Here is a 22,413-nt window from a genome sequence, read left to right on the forward strand (position 1 = left end):
GTTTTGACTCTGGAGCTGAAACTGCATGCCAAGAGAGGTATGTGTGTGTGTGCGCGTGTGTGCGCGCGCATGCACGCGCAGAAAGGGGGGAGGAGGAATATTTCATTAACACAGAAGATATCTAAATAAAGTCCACCTGGGCATCAAATAACCAGCCAAGCTGAGTTTTTCTTCTGCTTCTGTTGCCAATTCTTTCCTTTGATGGACTACGTATGTCTCAGTTTCCTGCATTTTCCATTTGTAAAGGGTCTTGAATGAATTTAATCACTAAGACGTTATGTGAATTCCTACAGGACATCACATCCATCTCCCTTAGCATTTAATCCACCTGAAATTTCACTTACTTAGAAGCCTCCTCCAATTAATAAAAAAAAAGACAACTGATCTCCCCACATTTAAAAACAGGCTTGAAAATTTGAGGTTAGCTGTTTAAAATTTTAGCTTCAATTTCTTTTTTAATGTGTGTGTGTGTGTGTGTGTGTGTGAGAGAGAGAGACAGAGAGAGAGAGAGAGAGAGAGAATATGAGCAGGGGAGGGGCAGAGAGAGGGAGACACAGAATCCAAAGTAGCCTCCAGGCTCTGAGCTGTCAGCAGAGAGCCTGACACAGGGCTCAGACCCAGAAATCTTGAGATCATGACCTGAGCCAAAGTCAGACACTTAACCAACTGAGCTACCCAGGTGCTCCAAAATTTCACTTCAATTTCTAAACACAGAGTTATCACACACAGTCTTACACATGAGGCAAATATGACCCGTGTGTCACTGCTAGATTGTAGCTGCTTCCAGAGGGTACCGTCCAACACTGTGCTGTTAGAAAATGTGAATGCTGCTTAAGAGAAACAGTGACACCAGTTATAAGTCATCCAACTTCCTTGTGTCAAATGCAATAGTCATTTAGGTGCCATCATATGCATAAATCTCCCTTCTCACCATCATGATCTTTCAAAGAAAAACTTGAGAGATTTTTCTGAAGCATAACCAATTATATGTCTTAAATATAGCAGATGATGGAGAATGGGGATTTGTATTCCCTGTGGGCATCAGTGCTTGCATAAAGAACATTCACTGATATCAGCCATGGTTCTGCACACATTAGTATGTAAAGAGAGTTGCTTCATTTCCTTGCCTGACAGTCAGTGAACTGAAGAAAGTCAGTAGAGTGATGTTTGTGGTTTCCTGAGAGCTATTTTTTTTTTTTACTAACGATAAATGAGACAATTAACCCTAACTTTAGCCTTTATTTTTCAATAAATAGATTCATAATACTTCCTGAAACTTTCCCAGTTGACCAAATCCAAAATGACTCCCTTCTAGAGAAACTGGACATCTGTATTCAGAAAACACTATGTGTGAAGTCTGATACAATATTACATTTAAAACTCCATTGTTGGAGGGGACGGTTAAGTGTTCAACTTTGGTTCAGGTCATGATCTCATGGCTGGTGAGTTCAAGTCCTGCATCAGGCTCTGGGCTGACAGCTCAGAGCCTGGAGCCTGCCTCGGATTCTGTATCTCCCTCTCTCTCTGCCCTTTCCCTGCTCACGCTCTGTCTCTCTCTTTCTCTCTCTCTCTCTCTCTCTTAAAAAATAATAAGAATTAAACAAAACTCCACTGTTGGAATTTTCATAGGAAGTTGATAAGAAAAATTGAGGAACTGCCAATAAATGGTAGATTCTTTTGAAACACAATTAAAAGTAACTGAAAATAAAGTATCATCCCCATGGTTCTAGCCACCCACTAACAAAGCCATTTGTGTCAGTTAAGGACTGATATTAATAGGATCAAGGGGAACATGGGTAAAGAAAAAATAAAAACTCCTCAAAAGTACTGGTCTCTCACATACTTTCAAGTCTGCCTATATTTTATACAGAAGGACTTCTAGTTTCTAACTTGCCAAAATTTATATTGTTTATTTTAAAAATAAAATAAAATGAAGAGTCAAGAATAAACAGGCAAATAAAATTATCCTTGTTTCTTTAAGGTAGGATCTCTGTGAACCACAGTGGTATCTCTAAATAAGTATTGTCTTCCATAGCAGAAGCCAACATTTGATAGAGGCCATTGTGTCTTGGATCTTATCCAAAGTATATTGAGTTAATGACCAGAAAGAGTTGATTAGTCTTGGTCTTTTGTGGTATATTATACTACTTTTCCCCCCCCAAAAAGAAACTCCCCCATTATCCATGTATTCCTAGGAGATATAGAATGCATTACAGGCAAGGCATGCTGACACTGACTATAAATGCTTATAACCTGTTAATAAAGATGGACCCTCTAAATTGACCTACACTGTTTCATATAACAGGCTACATACTACACTTATTCCAGCATTAAAAAAATAAATACTAATGTACATATGGAATTCTCAGCTAGCCTTAGGTTCTTCCAATTCTGGTCATATTCGGGTATATACTGTTGAATTTTCCTTTACTCCAAAGTATAAAAATGCTTTGGCCTTCATTAATAATTTTCAGTTTGGTTGGTTGAAAGAAATGTTACCTAGCCTAAACCAAAGAGTTACCATGAATGATTCAATATTAGACGCTACTGTATATAGAAGCTTGAAAGATAATTCCATCCCATGAAACATGAATCCATATACATATATGTGTGTATGTGTGTGTATATATATGTGTATATATATGTGTATATATATGTATATATATGCTTATTCATTTAGAGCTTTTTTATTCTACATGACACTTGGATCAAAGAATAAAAACGGTTCTTGAATAAAACACTTGAATGATTTTACTAAGCTCTACAATTTTCTAATAGATGTAATAAACATATAGAAATTAGCTTATTTATATAATGATCTATTATATTCTGCAACCATTCAATTTGTATTTTAGGGTCAAACTTATTTTCAGTTCTCTACATTAATAGTTTTTATTCTAGAACAACTTTGATTCCAAATGAACACCTTAAAGAAGTTTTTTCATTCCGCTCATAAAACCTACAAATCTATTACAAGCTGAATTTAAGGCATTTCTGAAAGTCTATCAGTTCTAACAGCTTGAGACCTTTTTCTTACAAAAACATGCATTTCCCTGCAGGGTTCTGAAAAGTTTCCCAGCAACACTCATTAAGAGAGGCCACAGCTATAGATTAGCCTTGCTGCTACCATTTTCCTTGTAAAGTGTTTTTTTTCTGGTGACAATTTTCTATTCAGTAGTGCAACTGCATATAATTATTCAAATACAAAAGTCTGTTGTAAAAGAATGTGGAGATGATGGTAAAATCACCAAAAAGCAAATAAACTGCTATAACTTTAGACACAATTTTGTTGTTCACTGTATTTACTGACAATTACCATTAGGAAGGATTTTTGTGTGAGAGACTCAGGGCAGATTTGGTCCATTTTCCGAAAGATACTGTTCCTAAATACAGTTTAGACTGGTTCAGATGTATAATAAACAAAATAATTCACATCTTTGATATGCTGATGTATCATCACTAAATTATAGGGAGAAAACACAATAGCTATTTTTAATGTCTACATTTTAATACAGGGCTCAGGAAAATTTGAATATATGAATAAAACAAATGCCAGTCTAAGATGGAATTTAAGGAAATCACAATAAAAATACTGGACAAGGAATGAAAATCTATTTTTTTTTTGCTCTAGAACAGAATCCTAGACTCAAAGGTATAATGAAATTAATAATGAAATTAAATTTTCCTTTAAGCCCTCCCAGTAGAGTCCAACACTTCCCTTGTTACACCTTAGCCATCAAACTTCCACCAAACATATTTACATATATTTGCATTTTGATGCTAAGAAAATTGATGCTGAAAAGGCTAATGGCTTACCCAAGATCTTCTTCAGTTTAGTGACAGGGTTAGGGTTTGAGACAGGGAATGTTTGTGCTAAGCCAGGTTGACTCTGAAATAGTATCCAGAAGGAAATTCTAATACTGAGACAAAGTTAATGGATTTATTTCTGTTCCCACTGAAGAATGCTGCTCTCCTCCCAAGGTAAATGCACTTGTAATGCAGGGACTATGATTTATGTGTGTATGAATTACTGATTTCAGGAAGATAGGAATACGAGAGCCTGGTGAGATGTATGGGAGTATATAGCTTCACTGTACAAAAACAGACACAAAATATTTTTCTCAGAAGCTATCTGGTCTACTGTGCGTTAACAAGACAGGATACATTTAAAAAAAATTCAGTTTGACTCTCAGTATGTCCCACTCTCACATCTTCTAGCCCATCACAGGAGAATTATAAAAAAAAATCTGTAACTGAGCACAAACCACATCATACACATTAAAACACACACGTACATACATACAGTTTTGTGTATGAAGTAAAAAGACTTTATACAAGGCATCCCTATGGAAGAGATGATGTTTAGTCATGTGAATTTGAGTTAAACAATATTTTTTGGCTTCTAGTTAACCTTTTCTCCAGTTTCTAATAATAATTTTGTACGATCGTTTATTGTAACCTACAAGGAAAACAGTAACCCAGCTGAAAGAATTCCATTATTTACTTTTATTCTCACTATACTCAGGGCCTCTTTAAATCCGATTCCATTAATATAATATGTGTATATATAATATTTGCTGGATAATACTCTATGGTACTGTTGCAAATAGACAAGTAGGGGGAAAAACAATGAATGTGTTCTTTTTTAAACTTTACAAGGTTAAATCTAACCAGATGTTCTTGAACGCAGGCGCAGGAGAAACCATTAAAGACGTGCATCAGAGGGCTGACAAATTGGCTACAACAAGGCTAGTTATCGAAGACTTGTAAGTTATCTATTACTTAAAATTATTCCCCGTGTAGGCCCAGCTCTTTTTGAATCTCATCTGCTTGGAGCTAAGAACTTGCATTAATTTACACTGTACTGAGTCATTTTCTTATTAGGCAAATTTGAAATGATATGATATTTTTGGCTTTGCTGGATTTCTTTCTCTTAATATCTTGTGCTTTTCTCCAGGAAGGTCAAAGAGTTTCATATTAATCTTCCTAACATTGCTGTGGTATATTCTTATCCTTATTTGACATACAGTAAAGCTGAGGTAAGTAGAAGATTACATGGAATAGACTAACACAGGAGAAGTACTGACTGTCACACTTCAGCCTTCTATTTCTTCACCTTTCCATTTTCTATTGCAAGCTCCAATATCAGTGATTCTGAACCAGGATATCTATCAGAATCACTTGTGGAGTATTTTCAATCTAGTCATGCAATTTCTGAGGGCATGGAATTTGGAGGGGGTGTGGGGAATGCAGATTGAAAACTCTCCATGGGGCTCTATTTACAGCCTGTCTCCTTCACCCTGGTTGAGAACCACTATTGTCTTAGTATAGTTTCCCAATATATGCACTTTTGTTCTTAATATACTTTCCTTTATAAGTCATCTTTTTTTTTTAACATTTATTAATTTTTGAGAGACAGAATGCAAGCTAGGGAGGGGCAAAGAGACAAGGAGACACAACATCTGAAGCAGGGTCCAGGCTTTAAGTGGTCAGCACACAGCCTGATGCGGAGGTCAAACCCACAAACCGTGAGATCATGACCTGAGCTGAAGTGAGATGCTTGACCAACTGAGCCACCCATGCACCTCATAAGTCATCTTGTTTTAAGTGTTTACCCTATTATAACAATTTATAATTCCTACTCTGGGCCCTGGACTATACACCATTTAGTCTTTAGAAAAATGGTTGTGGAGGGGCATCTGGCTCAGGTCATGATCTCATGGTTCGTGAATTCGAGCACCGCGTTGGACTCTGTGCTGACAGCTCAGAGCCTGCTTGGTATTCTGTGTCTCCTTCTCTCTCTGTACCTCCCCCACTCACATTCTATCTTTCTCTCTCCAAAAATAAACAAACATTAAAAAAATTAAAAGAAAAATGAAAGAAAAAAACACAGAGGTCAAAAGAGTAGAGAGGGGTTAAGACTTGGCAGTATTTGCGTTCCTGGTCCCACTGGCTCTTGAAAAAAAAAGGGGAAAGAAAAAGTGGTTGTGGGGGCTAACATTTTGACATATAAAGATAGTTCACTTCTTTAATGATTTGGTAATTTTCTCTTTGTTAAACGCATTAAATTTAATATTTTCATATTAAGCACTATCTCCAACTGTTTTTCACTTCTATATACATGTGGATTAAATATGCAGACATTTCTTATGCTGCCAAGTTACTCCTTTTACCAGTAATTTACAAAAAAGACACCAATATTCCATATTACTCATGTCCCCCTTCAAGTTCCAAAGAGAAAGAAATAATCATGGCAGGATGGGATTTTTAAAAGTAAGAAAATCAGCTCCCTTCCATCAACATTATTCTTAACCATGAAAACTGCTAGCTTTCCTTTCATCCCCAAGAATTCCTTTACTGATCTTAGGATTCTCCCTACAAGCAGAAATATTATCTCTTTTAAAAATACTTCTCTGTGAATACAATTCCATTTCTGAAAAGTGGAGCTTAAGCATATTCTTTATATTGCTAGCTACAGAGATTTTGTTCAAATTCCCCTCTTTTCCAGAAAATGGGCTTTGGAAGCTTAACAAGGATCCTTCTCATAGCTGGCCATGAGATTGGGGAAGTTGATATTCCAGTATCTCCACTATAGAATTACAACCACATCTCTACAAATAGATAGGTCTGCCAACAAGCATTAAAGATACTGTGATGAGCTACCCTACATGATACTCTGAACAATCTAGTTTTCCCTTGATGTGTATAGCTAAGCTCTATTATCACCAAAAAAATTACGAGTCGGTATCCAGGGGAGAATGTATACAGAAAATGCACCTCTCTCACAAAATCCACACCATCTCCTTTTGAGGCCCTAATGTAGACCAGTCAACTAAATCTTGAACACGATCAGCAGACAAAATGGAAAATAATGAACTTTTACTCCATCTGTGTATTGCATTTTTGCCATTTGTTTTCAATTGAGCTTACCACCGCTTCCTAGCATTGGAAATGGGTAAACAGTATTTTGTTTACTTCAGATGGCACTTTTTATTTACAACCAATAGTTAATGAAGCCAAATGAGAGGACTGATGGATGCAGGATTTGCAGGGATGCAAATAGATAGAGGATAGAATACAAACACATTTCAGAAAAAGAAAAAAATCAGTCCTTGTTGAATAAGGAAAGACACTCAACAAAGTAAGTCCTGGAAATAACTATAAGATTTATAACTTTATGATTTAATGATCAATAAATGAATCTCTTTTTCTTGACAGGATAGAAACTAAAAGAAAAAAAAAGATAGTAATGGAAATAGTTATGCTTCATACTCATGTTTCTATATCACTGAAATAGCCTCCTGGGGTAAAATAGAAAAGCTTTTTAATACTAAAACACAATTTATATACAACAGGGTCATTCCTGGTATTTGAAAAAAAAATAACCCTCCCATGCTATTACTTTTTTAGTAAAAAGGACCAGGGTCTATTTAACGGCACATGAGTAAATGTCTTATTTTACCTTCTGAATAGCAATATTCATAATGTTTGCATTAATAGGCAAAAGAGTGGCTATTTTCAGATATTTGGATGTTGGACAATTTAAAGGAAGCCAGACAAGAATATGGTGCATATATATGTGTGTGTGTGTGTGTGTGTGTATATATATATATAAATATAAATATATATATATATTTAAACCTTGTCAGTGAAATTTAAAACATAAGTGGCTTCTAGACAGAATATTCATTGATGGGCTTTAAACTTGTTCTCATTCACTGGAAGTGAAGTCAGTGGTGGTTTGCTTGACATAAATTCTGTTCCTCATGTTCTTTCCCACCTCCCCCCCCCCCCCCTTATTTCCGGAAATACTTTGCTCCCGTGTAAGAAATGTGCCACCAATATCTGATTTCCTGGTGAGGGGATATAGCTGCTTACTTTCTAACTCTCTGCAAATACTTTTATTGTGTGTACCTAGTCATAAAAGACATAAAGAGACATGTCTACATGCCTGAGGAGAATGTGGGCCATGAACTTTTGATCTTAGACACAATTTTTCTCTCATCTGTTTATTAACAAACTCAAGAAATATAAAGAAAATCCATTTAGTCTGCAATTATATATGTTTTGATAGGTATATATATAGCATTAAAAAAGTTCTACTTTTTAAGAAAATATCTTCTGGAAGTAATCAAGTAAAAAGCCCCAAAAGAGTGAATGATTGAAGGACAACAAAGGGGAAGGAAAAAATTGCTTGGATTAGAATATTTTCCTTAGAGAAGGATATAGATTACCCCATGGACTCCTGATTCTCTTCCAGTTTTTCTTCAACTTAAAACATGAGCATTATGTCATAGCCCAAAGGAACACTGAAATTAGTAATGTCCCCTTCTTTCTCAGTAACCTTATCCAATTGGTCATAAAATTTTTATGTTTTTTTTTTCATGAAGCCAAGCCATACCCACTGCCACTAACAGTTATTGAAAGCAGATAAAAGTTCTAGACAAAAGGATCTCGACAAAAGGATCTAGAGAAGACAAAAAAAATCTTGAAAAAGAAGAATGAAGTTAGAAAATTCAAATTTTCTGATTTCTAGATATAATTTTTTTCAAAGGTACTAAAGCAATTTAATGGGGGAAACAAGTCTTTTCAACAAATGGTGCCACAACAATTAGATATCCATATGGAATAAAATGAACCCAAATCCCTATGTCATACACAAAAAATAACTAATATATCAAAGATCTATATAAAAGATGATATAAAATATCTTCATGACCTTACAGAGAAAGCAAAAATAATATAGAATATCTTCATGACTTTACAGAGTAAGCAAAGGTCTCTTCTAGAGACCTTTTGTGAGTCTCTTCTCACAAAAACACAAATAAAAGAAAAAATATGATAAAATAGGCTTCACAAAATAAAAAGCTTCTACTCAGCAAAAGATGCCATTAATAAAATGCAAAGTTAAGCCACAGATGGAGAGAAAATTATATTGTAGGTTTATATGTCATATATATGAAAAACAATACATGTAACAAAAGATTTATATCCAGAATGCATTTTTAAAACCCCTTACAAAGCAGTAATAAAGACAAACAACCCTATTTATTAAGGGAGGAAAGACTTGAACTTAGACTTCCCAACAATGAACATAAAATGGCCAATAAGCACATGAAAAGATGCAAAGCCTTATTAGCTATTAGGAAAATGTAAATTAAAATGTTGGCAAGGATATGGGACACTGAACTATCACAAAAATTGGTTAGTCTATAAGACAGTACAATAATTTTGGAAATCTGTTTAGTTTTTTTTTTTTTTTTTCAAAGTTAAAAATACTCTAACTTGCCTTTAACCCAGCAATTCTACTCCTAGGTATTTATCCAAGAGAAGTAAAAACGTATGATCATACAAAAACTTATATACGAAGTTTAAACTTTTTTTTTACATTTATTTATTTTTGAGAGACAGAGAAACACAGAGCATGAGCAGGGGAGGGGCAGAGAGAGAAGGAGACAGAATCTGAAGCAGGCTCCAGGCTCTATGCTGTCAGCACAGAACCTGACATGGGCTCGAACCCACAAACCACAAGATCATGACCTAAGCCAAAGTCAGACACTTAACTGACTGAGCCACCCAAACACCCCAACGTTGAAAGCAGCTTTTTCATAACAACAAAAAAATTGAAAGCAATCCAAAGATCTACTACTCGGAAGATGGATCAACAAAGTGTGGTATATCCATACAATGGAATAATACTTGACGATGTAACAGAATTAACTACGAATATACACGATATAATTGCTGAATGAAAATACGCTGAATGAAAAAAGTCAGAGCAAAAGGTATTCCTATTATTCCATTCATATGAAATCCCTAAACAGGCAAAAACTGATGTATGAGGACAGAAATCAGAGCAATGATTGCCAATGGGGGGCAGGGGTTGCCTGGGAGAGGGCAGAGATAACTTTCTAGGGTGATGGTAATCTGTATTTTGGCTCTGGTATTGGCTACATAGGTATGTGTTGGTCAAACCTGTCACATGATTCACTGTGCATTTCACTGTATGTAAATTTTACCTCAATTAAAAGTTTATTGTGTGCCAGTTTACCATGCTCTAGGTGGAATGTTACTTGATCCTCATAACATCACCTCCCCACTGCTACATTAGAAAAGAACAATCACAAAAGAAAATTAGACATTTCCTTCATTCATTGAAAAATATTAATGAGTGCTTGCTGCATGCCAGGCACTGTGCTAGGCACTAGGTATGTAATATATATCAAGTAGAAAATATTCCTTCTCTTCTGAACTTGAATTAAAAAAAAAGATGACAAATTAAAGCAATGGTTAGAAAGAAAATACTGGGTTCCTTGAGAAAGAATAATGAAAAAAACTTTCATAGTGTTTTGATTTGGGGGGAACAGGCTTTCAGTGAAGTCATCTCTGAAAAGGACGTGTGTAAGTTAACCAGGCTAACTTAAGAAGAATGAAAGAAGACTAACTGTGGCAGAGGGAGGAATATGTGAGAGTCTTAAGGCAGGGGAAACATCGTATGCTAGGTAAAGCATATAATTGGTGGGATATTTTTGTCAGTGGCCTTGCTAATAACTGCACCAGGACAAGAGGCACAAACCAGACATATGGTCCCCTGGCTGATGGCTTATCAGGTACTTGTACAGTTCTAGTGGAAGGCCAGCATGACATGAATACAGCAATAGGAAAATTAATGAATATGAGGTGACGAGGTAGGAGAAGTACTTAGAGGCCAGGCCATTTAGAAGCTTGTGGGCCATGTTATGGGTTTTGGATTTCATTCCAATTATACGAGAAGCTTCACTTACTTTAACTGAAGGGTTTTAAGCAGACAAGTGTCATGATCTGATTTACAATTTAAAAAGATCACTAAGCTGGTGTGTAGAGAATGGTTAAGTAACTTGACAAACGGTACACAGCCAGTAAATGGTAAAGCTTAAAAATCCTTGTTTAGAATAAGTGAAGCTCCCATTACACCTGGAAGGATGAGCCACCTAACACAGATCCTCCAGCCCCAATCAAATCAAGTCTTCAGATGACGGTGATCTGACCTCTGGACTGCAGCCTCCTAAGAGATGCTCAGAGAGAACTGCCCAGGGAGATCACTCCCAAATTCCTGACTCATAGACAATAGGATTATAAATATTTATTTTTAAGTCACTAAGTTTGAGGTGATTTGTTATATAGTAGTAGATAACAGATTACCTATTCCATTTCTATGAAGGGTGTCCTTTCTTAGGTATAGACGATTCACTTTGTAACTTTATTTTGAAAGTTAGGAAAATATGTAACAAAAGCTTCTCAAATGAAATAGGGGATGTTATTTCTAACAGAAAGAAACAAGAATAAATATAGGAGGAAAAAATCAGAAAATTAGAATTAATTCATATTTTATAAAAGCAATATATAGCATTCCTGTCCATTAGGAAAAACACTTTGAAATACAAATAAAATTTAATTAACAATAAGAATGTAAAATAGACACAGAGAAGATTCATTCAAAATCCCTTGTAGTCCTAATCATGTACATATAATGTTATCATCTACCAAAGACACATCTATAGGGATATATAAAAACTATGTGTATAGTAGTTTAACACAAAACACAAACACAAGCTCTCATCATGAATATTCATGAATTAAGATTTATCATTGTATTTCTCCTGTTACAGTTAATCATTTCTTCTTTACATTACAACTGAAATCTTAATCTTTGGTTCAGTACACTAGCAACCTAGGGTTGCCTTAATTTACTCACTTTGAATTTCATACATCTTAAATTTCATGGTTAAGACCTAGACTCAACTCAGTTATATGCCTAGTTCTTTTTTCAAGGCTTAAAGTTTAGAATTAACTGACTAACATCACAAAAGAAGTGAAAACCAGAGTTACATCTTCAAACATGCTTATGTTTTTATGGTAATAGGCATAAGTGTTTGTGCTTTAGTTCCAAAGTTTACTATAGCGATGCTTATGATATAATATACATAATAAATCTAGTTTTTAGGATACAGTGAGAACCAGAGGCTGAGAGTTTAAAAATTTATATATATATATATATACATATGTATATATATATATATATATATATATATATACATATATATATGTATACACACACACACATATATATGTATACACACACACATACACACACACACGTGTGTGTGTATGTGTGTGTGTGTGTGTGTGTGTGTGTGTATGTGTGTGTGTGTGTGTGTGTGTGTGACTCTGTTCTGTCTATGGGTGACCTTAATGAAGAATTAGCTGGACTCTGCCATCTCTATTTTCTGTGTCAGATGTTACTTTTCTGCCCAAGACTGTCAGATGAGAGACTTTCTTTAATAGGGGTTTTAACATTTATGGCTGAACTTTAAGAAATTTTTCTTCTACAAAGAGAGCCAGCTTTGTTGTCTCCTGCATTGGGCATCTGTTACTTGCTTTTAGCTTCTTCACTTCATAAAATGTCCTGCTTGGTCGAGACTGATTTGATTCATTTTATTTTAATTTTTATATACTGGTAACTAATAGTCACCATATGTGAAGAAATTATGTGTTTAGTTCTTGCTCGAAAGAATTCAAAGTACTTTTCATTCCTTTTTATCTCTGCAGAAGCCTTTTCAGAAACTGCCAAAGTTCCCCTGTTCCAGTCCTGCAGGCTACACAGACTAAACCTTGGGTAGACACTTCAGAACTGAAGGTCATTTTTACATAAAAGCATCAGCCTAAAAATGGCCTGGCCTTACCTTATATTATACTTCTTCTATTTAAATCCTACCACATTCATTTTTTTATGTCTAGGATGGCTTTTGAGCTACACAGCAGAATTAAGTACTTGTGACAGAGACGGTAGAACCCACAAAGCCTAAAATCTTCACTATGTGGGCCTTTGCCCCCAATCTTGCCAGCCCCTGAATTAGATTCTGAAGTATTTGTGAAAGGAGTTCTTTCCTGTACTCTTTACTCTGTTCCAATCTCACACTGAGACAAATTTTGCCTTGGTCAATGATCTTTAGTGATAACCTCAATCTTCCTCTCTTCATCCCATATTCACCCTAGAGACATATAGCCTCAAAGTTAGTATAATGGGTCAGTGAAAACTCTATTATAATCTTATCTCAAGGGCCTTTGACTTCTGTGAGAATATAATTTAAAATAATTCATTTTATGTGGGTTTTTTAAGCACTTCAATAATTTACAGTGTATTCAGAATTCATAAACATTATCAGCTCTAATTATACAATATGGTTCCCCTGTTGACATTAGCCAAACTTCTGACCAGATCATATTATGTACTAAGAGGGAGGGTGAGGTTTGATTCTAGGGGAGAAAAACAGATAATCTTCAAACTTTTTGTAAGACTCTTTGAGAATAACTTAACTTCTCAAATTCTCTTTCAGATATTCCTGCATAAAGATAAAATCTGATTCAACTCAATCATCTCTCATCAAAGGAAGGTCTTAAAAGTGTTCTATAGTCTTTAGTCTTCTACTCAACTCCTTTCTCTCATCATAAAACAACATTAACACACACAAAAATTGACCTAGGTTGCAATCATTTCAAATAGAGTCCTAATGTAGAAGTGGCTATACTCCTGATAATATAACAGAGCCTCATCTAACAGCCAGAGCTTGCTTCATTCATTCATTCGCTCACTCATTCATTCATTCAACATTTATTAAATCTATAGCATGTATAAAGCAAGTACAAGTATTAGTGGTTTTAAGACCTACAAACAAGAGAAAAATACCACCCTTGAGAATCACAGTACAGTGGGCAAAGTTGATCAGAAAATTAATAGTAAGCATAATGTGATTGGTGCTCACAACAGAGGTATATACCATGTTTTATGGAAGCAGAAAGGAGTGCTGATGGACTTCACTAAGATGACTCATAAAAGCCAACACCTAAAAGGTGGTAGGAGTTTATTAGGCAACGTAAAAGTAAGTACAGAAGCACAGGGCAAGAGTGGCTCCAGTGGACATGGGATACCCTGGAAAGCACAGAGACAACTTCCTTTCCCCCAGGAGAGAGCAGAAATGGGAGACCAAAAATCTCTGATAGAAGCTATCTTAGCCTGGAAAGAGAAAGGTATGTTCATAACTCATCTACTCAAAAGGAATGCCCTTTTATTTCCCAGAAGTTAGTTTATGTACTAGAGATATCTCTGAATGTGGCTGATGTTCAGAAAATGCAGTTAATCAGGGGTGCCTGGGTGGCTCAGTCAGTTAAGCATCCGACTTTGGCTCAGGTCATGATCTCACAGTTCGTGGGTTCAAGCCCTGCATCAGGATCTGTGCGGACAGCTCAAAGCCTGGAGCCTGTTTCAGATTCTGCATCTCCCTCTCTCTCTGCCCCTCTCTCTCTCTCTCTCTCTCTCTCTCTCTGTCTTAAAAATAAACATTAAAACAATTAAAAAATGCAGTTAAATCTCATGAGTCCTACAGACCCACCGTAGAGTTCAAAGCTGGGAATGGCATAATTGGGCATTTACTTTTTATTTAAATTTATTTTTCACAGTAATATGAAGGATGAGCTACCACAAATAAAAGCTAAATGAGCAGCCCTATGTCAGAAGAATGTTATAGTAGTCCAACTGAGAAATCATGAAGACCAAGTCTAAAGTGGGGGTGGCAAGGATGGAGACTAGGAATCAGTCACATCAAGGAGTCTCTTTACATTGCCTGGAGGAGAGTTCTGCTGCTTGAGGATGAATGAACAGAAGGTAATCAAATTACGCCTGGCATCTCCAAAGCAACTACCAGCATTCAAGCCTGAGACTTATGATCTACTTCTCTCTGCTGAATTGATGCTCACTCTGGGACTTTTGCCCAGCTTTGGAGTTTGACCTAAGAACACACAGTGAATGTATAAACTGGTCCTCATGGTTATCTGGCTCCTGATATCTCAAACCATTTGAGGAACTCCTCTTGTCAAATAGTTTCACTTTCATATTCTTTGCTTGTTTCAAACTGATCCTTCATATTGATCTTTTGCCCTATTTTGAAATTGACTTTGATAACGTGATCTTTGACTCCTAGCATACAAAACTAGAAATGTATAATCAGGCGATAAGAAGGTTAAAGCGCATTGTCACATTGTGAACAAAATAATCCTTCATTGCTAGGAGCTTGGGAAAAACCAGGAAATTATCCAACCATTCTGTTCTCTGGTTAAAGATTTTCAGGCATCCAGAAGAACCTTGTCAGAGCTAGTAAGATACCTCAAAATGGACTCAAATGAATCACACATAAGCTTATTACATTCAAATCCTTTTACAAACATCATAGCAAGTCAATAAATTAGATTTTAATAAATCTAAATAGGAAGCTTTAGCTTCAGCCATTAGGATCACACACACATTTGAGACATAATAAACATGCATTTGGGACATTATTGGCAGGAAATGAGTTCTATGAGAGGAATTATGAATAAGCACATTTCTTTTGAAGATTATGAACATTATTTTACACAACTTATCAAGTGAGAAGTTGCACAGTTGCTAGGTTTCAGAGTCTCTTTCACTAAAACCCAGGAACCAGATCACCTTCAAATATACCATCAATCACTTAGAGCTTAGAAAAGGCCCTAGGAAAATACTACTTGTCACCATATTGGCTTAGATTCTGTGTAGAGTGGGAAACCCTAATCCTTATAAAACTAACTACAGTTACTAGCTTCAGAGGTATAGGCCCAAATGATGGATTCAAATAAATGTATTTATTCATTCATCCAATAAATATTACATGCTTAATGTACTCAGACAACATGTTGGCAATAAATTTAAGAATAAATGTAACCTAGCCCTGCCCTAAAAAGAGTATAGTCTGGCCAGAAACAGGTAATATAATACAAGATTGTGAGTATGCACTGGAAATCATGGAGCCCCAGAGCTGGTGTACCTAAGAGTGGAAGATAGGGAAGGGCTTCCTACAGCAGCAGGTAAGGATTGGGCTGTATCAGAGAATGAGCCAGATAAAGACATTTGGAAAATCAGGTGGGTGGAGGAGAGTAACAATGCTCCAGGCTGAAGAGTAAGCAAGGAACAAGAAATCCTAATTTTGATGAATAATTTTGACAAATCTTAAGCAGTTTGATGTTGCTGGTATGATTAAAGTCAGCAGAACAGAAGAAGAATGGAGAGGTCACCATAGGTCATGTTTAAGGTTTCTCAAGTTTTATAAGCTACAGAACTCTTTCTCAACAAAATTTTTTTCTGAGCCCCAGTATACTAATGTAAGAAAATTAGTGAATAGAAACCTGTGTAGATAAATAAAACATTTGTCACTGCTTATGTCTGAACAGTTTGAAAATAACTTCTGTAAAGAGATGAGATAGCAATAAATGCACAGAGAAGTGAAGTGGTGATCAGATTTGAATTTTAGCTCTATCACTTGGGCTACAAGGTAGAGAGTGTGCTTAACAATGCTGGAAGTGGTAGACCAGTGAAGATGACTACCACCTGACAAAGGCAGAAAGCTGGCCTTGAGAAGCATGTGAAGGGTGCAACTGGCACAAGGGGGAGACTTATTGGATGAGGGAGGAGGAGACATTAAGGCTAACTCTCAGAGTCCCAGTATATGTAACTGGGTTGGAGCCTACAGAAAATACGTTCAATTTATATATAATGTGTTGGGTTGTGGGGCAGGGACACAAACGGTGAATTTAGTGGTGAGCAGAATTGGACAAGAGAAAGTCTGAAGCTCTGAAGAGAACACTAAATCAGATGTACATCTGAGAATCATCATGATCATCATCACCATAATTGCAGCTACTGTTTAAGGAGTGCTTTTAGAGTGCTTCATGGGTACTACCCTCATAAAACCTTGATGACACCTCTATAAGGGAGGCATTAACATGAAGCTAAGGTATAGAGAGGCTGAATATGATACTCAAGATCATATAACTGGGAAGTGGCAGGCTTAGTATGCTTAGACCCATCTGGCTTAAAATGCCTGTTCAACTATCACCACCTGAGAGATGCAGATCTCCAGGGAAGCAGATAGAGCACTGAGTCTCAAGAAGATAGGGAGACCATTTCAGAAGGTCCCAGGAGGGACAGAATGGGTGACTGAAGACATATATTCAATATTTCTTCTCAGAAATTGAACACATACACATTCAGAGGCCAGACATGTAAGTAAATGGGGGAAGAATCTGGATCTCTAGCAGAAGAAAGTCATAGAAGAAATAGGTGCATTAGAGGATGCTTCACCCAATTACAGGTATTCAAATTCAAGATTTATTTCCTTTTCTTTTAAATATTTTATTTCTAAAAGTAACATAATCCTTACAACACAAAAACATCTTCCATTAGAATGACCACTGCCTTCTAGTTTGGTCTATATCTTTACTAATTATCTCTATACAAACTACAGAACAAAAGCAACATTTTATAAAAGGTAAATAAGCACAAGATGAAGAAATAAAACTTCTTAGAGTATGTGACTCTTTTAAAGAGTGCTCCAACACAGAGAATTTTGGTATTTTATGCAAGACTGAATTAAAAGACAAAGCCCATTACATAATTCAATGGTCCATATATAAAGAAACAGGAGATGAATTTCTCCTGAATAGTGCTAAGGAAATGTTTACACCTATGAAATAATTTGGGAAGCTTCCCTTGATAGATCAATGAGAACTTCTGCTAGGTCTCCTAAGACTAAAGTTAGTGTCTAACTTTGCCTTCTCACAATTGACTACAATTTTTCAAAATACTTATCTTTTAGGATGTCTTTTTAGGATGCCTGTAATTTATTTTATAACACTTTGGTATTCTCAGTATGATGCTATATATGTGCCAATTAGTGCAACCTTTAATTCTAGGAGCTGTCCAGAAATGCATACAACAGAGTGGTCAGCTGGCATTACATTCAAAACGGCCATACTCCAGAGATGGCAACTCCAAGTCCTTCTGATCTAGGTAGATTTGCCCATAATCAATACTTGACTCATCAACCTGAATATAAAAGGCTCGTCTTTATTGATAAACTAGTGTGTGGTTAATCACTACAGTGGGTGTATTCATTGGCTCCCTCTGATGAAAATAAAGGCTTGAGAATATGTGGATTAGCTAACATGGTTAAACAAACACTTCTTACTCTTGATGTGACTATATGAAAGATTTCATGGAGGCCTATATCCAGCATATTTTAGAGATGGGGCCCACAGTTTTACCCCCAATCATTCTGTGTCCAGACATTGGATTAGGAGGATTTCTGATTGAATGATGCTGACTCAAGAGCACAGAAGACTGCTTCTAGACTGTTGCTATGTCTACCTCAAGTGAATGCTGCACACAAAGTGTGGTCCAAGTACCTAAAACAACAAGGCCCTAGGATTTTCACTGAGCTTATAGAACAGGTTTGTTCCTGATTTGCTAAAACAATTATCTAAAAAATATCTAACTATTTGATAGAATCTGGACTTGACTTGCTTTCAGTATAACCTGGTAGTGAGGTTGTGGGAAAGAAGCTATCTCTTAGCATTTTAAAGTTCTTGGATGGCTACTGTTGTCTAACCAAGAAAAAAAAAAGTTTTGCTAAATTTGGCTTTTATCACTTTTTAAAAAGAATTCCATGAAGTCTTTAATATCATACATCATTTCAAAGTCTTTTAGAAAGAAGCAGGGATATATTTTGTGATTAAGAAAACCATATTCTGAATATATGTTTCCAAAATAATCTTTGTTTTCTGCAAAACAGTAGGACCAAAAAGAGTCTACATGGTTCAAAAAAAAATTGCCTACTTTAGGGTACCAAGGAAATTCTTCACAAACAATAACATTTCAGTGATATATGAACATCCTTGTTGAAATTACACAAAGATATTAGAAGGCAATGACCCTTTATGAGAAAGTGAAATATAATGAACTATAATGAAGTGAGTTATCACTAAATTGTATAAATGTATTTTAAGAGATATAAGAAATTACATTTGATTCCTTAATTTGCTTGTAATAATTGACTCCATAGCTTAAAGATTTGAATACATCATACTTTAAATAATGAATTATTTCAGTTTGTTTCTATCCCAACTCAAAAGAAATACTCAGTAGTGACACAACTGAGTCTATCATATTTCAACAAGCAGTTCAGAGAAAGACCCCAGTATGACACTGCAAAACTATTCTGGATCAGCACCAAATAGCAGTTTTCACACAAACTGGCCATGACAACTCTCAGAGGCAGCACCAAATAACTTGTTCATCAAGAAACTCTCACGTGTTTCCATTTTTCCAAATGAAGAATATTAAAGCATCAATCAAAACTGACCAAGGAAGTCAAAGATAGGAACCTGATCAATTACAAAATGCCCATAGCAGCAATGGGGTCCTACACACAACCTAAATAAAATGCTGTAGCCACTGATCAATATATTACTTTTTAAAAATGTAATAGGATCAATGAAGTAGGATCAATTTAATTAGCACATGATAAAATATATTATTTTCCCCAGAAACTTGGTATTATTAAGAATGGCTGAAAACAAAATCCCATTGTTTACATTTTTCCCTTCTAGTCACAATGCATTAGTGAATTGTTCTAGGCTTGCAGAATCATCTACTCAGAGGGCAGTAAAGCAAAGTTAACATAGCATAAGAGAAAACCAGTACTTTCTCATTTTCTTCACCATTACTACCACCTACCAAACCCTTCTCCCCACAAGTGTAACTGTGGCAGCAAAAATTAGCATAGGCTATCTGGAACAAAACTACCATGATCCCCAAACCACATGGAATCTACTCTGCAGTTAATTACCTGAGGCGACTATTTTTTTTTAAGCCCATACTAGCCATTCTTTATAATCAGAAATGAAAAGTAAAACTAGACTTGTCTTATCCTGCCTTTGATGTTCCTAATATTTGTAAATATCAAAAAGACATCTCTATCAAAAAACAAGGACACTGAAAAGCTGGGAAAGGCAAAATGGGCAAGAATCATGTAATTTCTAGACTAGTTTCTGAATATTATTACCATTTAGACCTACATAATATGGTAGTCACTGGCTGCATATAGCTGCTGAGTACTTGAAATGCAGCTAGTCTGAACTGAGATGTATTATAAGTATAAAATACACATCAGATTCTGAAGACTTAAAAATTATTACAAAATATTGTATTAAGACCCAAAAAATGTTAATTGTATGTTGAAATGGCCATCTGTTGGATATACTAAGTTAAATATATTATTAAAATTAATTATTAAAAGTAATTCTTGTTGCTTTTTTAAGCTGGCTAATATTATAATTATATACATAACTTGCATTTGTGGCTTACATTATATTACTATTGGATAGGAATGATTTAGACAATCATCACTGTAATATGTAGTAAACCTTGCGAAAAAGTCTACCATTTAAACATTGGGCTCAGCACTTGTAAAAACTTTGCCATACAGCACGAAACAGTTTTAAAAGCACATTTTGTATTGAAGATCCGGTAGTTTTCCAAATTCTAATGAGTGTTAAGAGGGTAAACAATGATAAAGCAAAGGGGGGCTTGGGTGAAAACAAAACAAAACAAAACCAAAAACTTCAAACTATGGGCTTAAGCTACCACAAGCTTGATTTTTTCTGATTCCCAACCCAATAAATAATTCCTATGTCAGAGGAAAAGCTCTGCTTTTCTACCTCGAGTCTTAAGGACAAAGAATTGTAAAGAGGTATTGACAAGTAAATGAGCATTTCTAAGGGATCTGAAGCCCCGCCCAGGTAAACAGTCAAAAAGGTAAGGGTGAGATGAGTAATTTAGTAATTCTTTAGGGTTTACAGTTCCATCTTTTCTCCATCTCTCCTTACTTCCCTTTACTTTTCCTCTCCTTTCCAGCTTGTACCAGTGTTTACACCCACTTTCTCCGATGTTGGCTATTTTGTACATTTCTTTCTCTTCTCCTAATTCCGTCTGGCATGTTCCTCAACTTTGGTCTTTATCCTTTCTTCTTGTTTTCCCTTTTCATATTCATATATATGTTTGTTTGTTTGTTTTAATTCATGTTATAGTCCTAAATAGGAGAAAAACTAAATATTCAAGTACATGAAAGTACTTTTTCACTTCCACAGGGCCCTTTATTGGGTTGTTAACTGTTTTTGTTTTGTCCTTCAGGGTTAGTGATTCCCCCTTGGGTTCTCCCCCTGGCCTAGACCAATATGGTTCCAGAAGAAATCCTATCAGAATCACCTAAAGAACTTCCTAGGCCCTACCTACCCAGATCCAAAATCAGATTCTTTGGATTCTTTGGTGGGAATCAGCAGTTTTAGGAGCGGAGATTAGCAAAACAGACCGTCTATAGTTCTTGACATTGATACCTCTCCTACAAATATCTGATGTATCAAAAAAGACATGCTGAAAAGTGTATTAGATTTTTTTTTAATTATAGCTTCTAAAAAAGTTCGATAACTGGCTTTAGCACTTGACAATAAAAAAGCTGAAAAAAACAATAGGCCTGGATTAATCAACAAATATTATCAAAGCAATGTTTACCAGAATTCCTTTGAGATTGGGGTAAATTAAAGATTGCTAGTATGGGTTTCTTGCAATGCATTCAGAGTAGTTTAGTAAAGAGAGCTGACAGTCATGTCTGGAAAAAAACATGATCATTCAATTCAAGTCAGTTCTTGTAAATAGGACCTATACTTTCACATTCTGCTGAAAGTAACTGTTCACCTAAAGAACTGTTCACCTAAAGTAACTGAACACCTAAAGTATCAGTGCTTTTTGGTTAAGTAAAGCTTTTTGAAAAGCATAAAATCTAGTGTTTTTAGCTAATATTGTCTTCAATTATTGCAATAGATAATTTTTGGGTAGATGTTCATGTTCTACGTTATACTTGTAAGCATTTTATAGTTGGCTTTTAGGAATCAGTGTGTTAATAAAGTAGACCAAAACAGGGGCAATTCTATTTGCAATTAGGATAATGAATCAAAATTTGTGCTTTTGATGTTCCAAGGCTTTGAACTCACAGAGCTTTGATATAATACTTAACAAACATATTTTTACTATTATAAACAGCCTCTCAATCCCCAGGAAATTAAGCCAAGGGAATGTATTTCTAGTCTAGATTAGGCAATACTTTTATTTAGTAAGCAATGAAATAATTTTGTTTTTAAAAATAATTTTTATCAGAAGTTCTCCATTTTATCTAGAATGTTTAGATTTTCAATAATCAACTTTATGTCAAAACATAAACACACATATAGAATCAGAATAATTACCAGTCATACCTTATTATGTGTCTGAGTCTGTCCAACCAGTATGAGGATGTTGGATGAGATGATAGACAGGCAGAAGTTAATTAGAATTATAGACCTCTCAGAGCGTATGTACCTAGCCAGAAAGAGAGAGAGTGTTCAACTTTAAAATTCAGAACATGAAGAATTATGAATTATGCAAATTGGTGAAATTCATCCAGAAAAAAAACACTAAAATATATCCTTCAT

The 22,413-nt window shown here is 35.5% G+C and overlaps 1 protein-coding gene across 5 annotated transcripts in view; it reads right to left on the reverse strand.

Moving 5' to 3' along the window:
- ADGRB3 (adhesion G protein-coupled receptor B3) overlaps positions 1–22,413 on the reverse strand; it is a 721,030-nt gene that overhangs the window by 135,114 nt on the left and 563,503 nt on the right. For all 5 annotated transcript variants that reach the window (XM_053904766.1, XM_019417654.2, XM_019417653.2 and 2 more), the window contains one exon: positions 22,198–22,300. In XM_053904766.1, the coding sequence (XP_053760741.1) occupies positions 22,198–22,300 (103 nt within the window). The remainder of the gene's footprint in view (positions 1–22,197; positions 22,301–22,413) is intronic.

Source organism: Panthera pardus, unplaced genomic scaffold (assembly GCF_024362965.1).
Source record: "Panthera pardus isolate Hobbes unplaced genomic scaffold, ASM2436296v1 HiC_scaffold_17, whole genome shotgun sequence".
NCBI classification, from domain to species: Eukaryota; Metazoa; Chordata; class Mammalia; order Carnivora; family Felidae; genus Panthera; species Panthera pardus.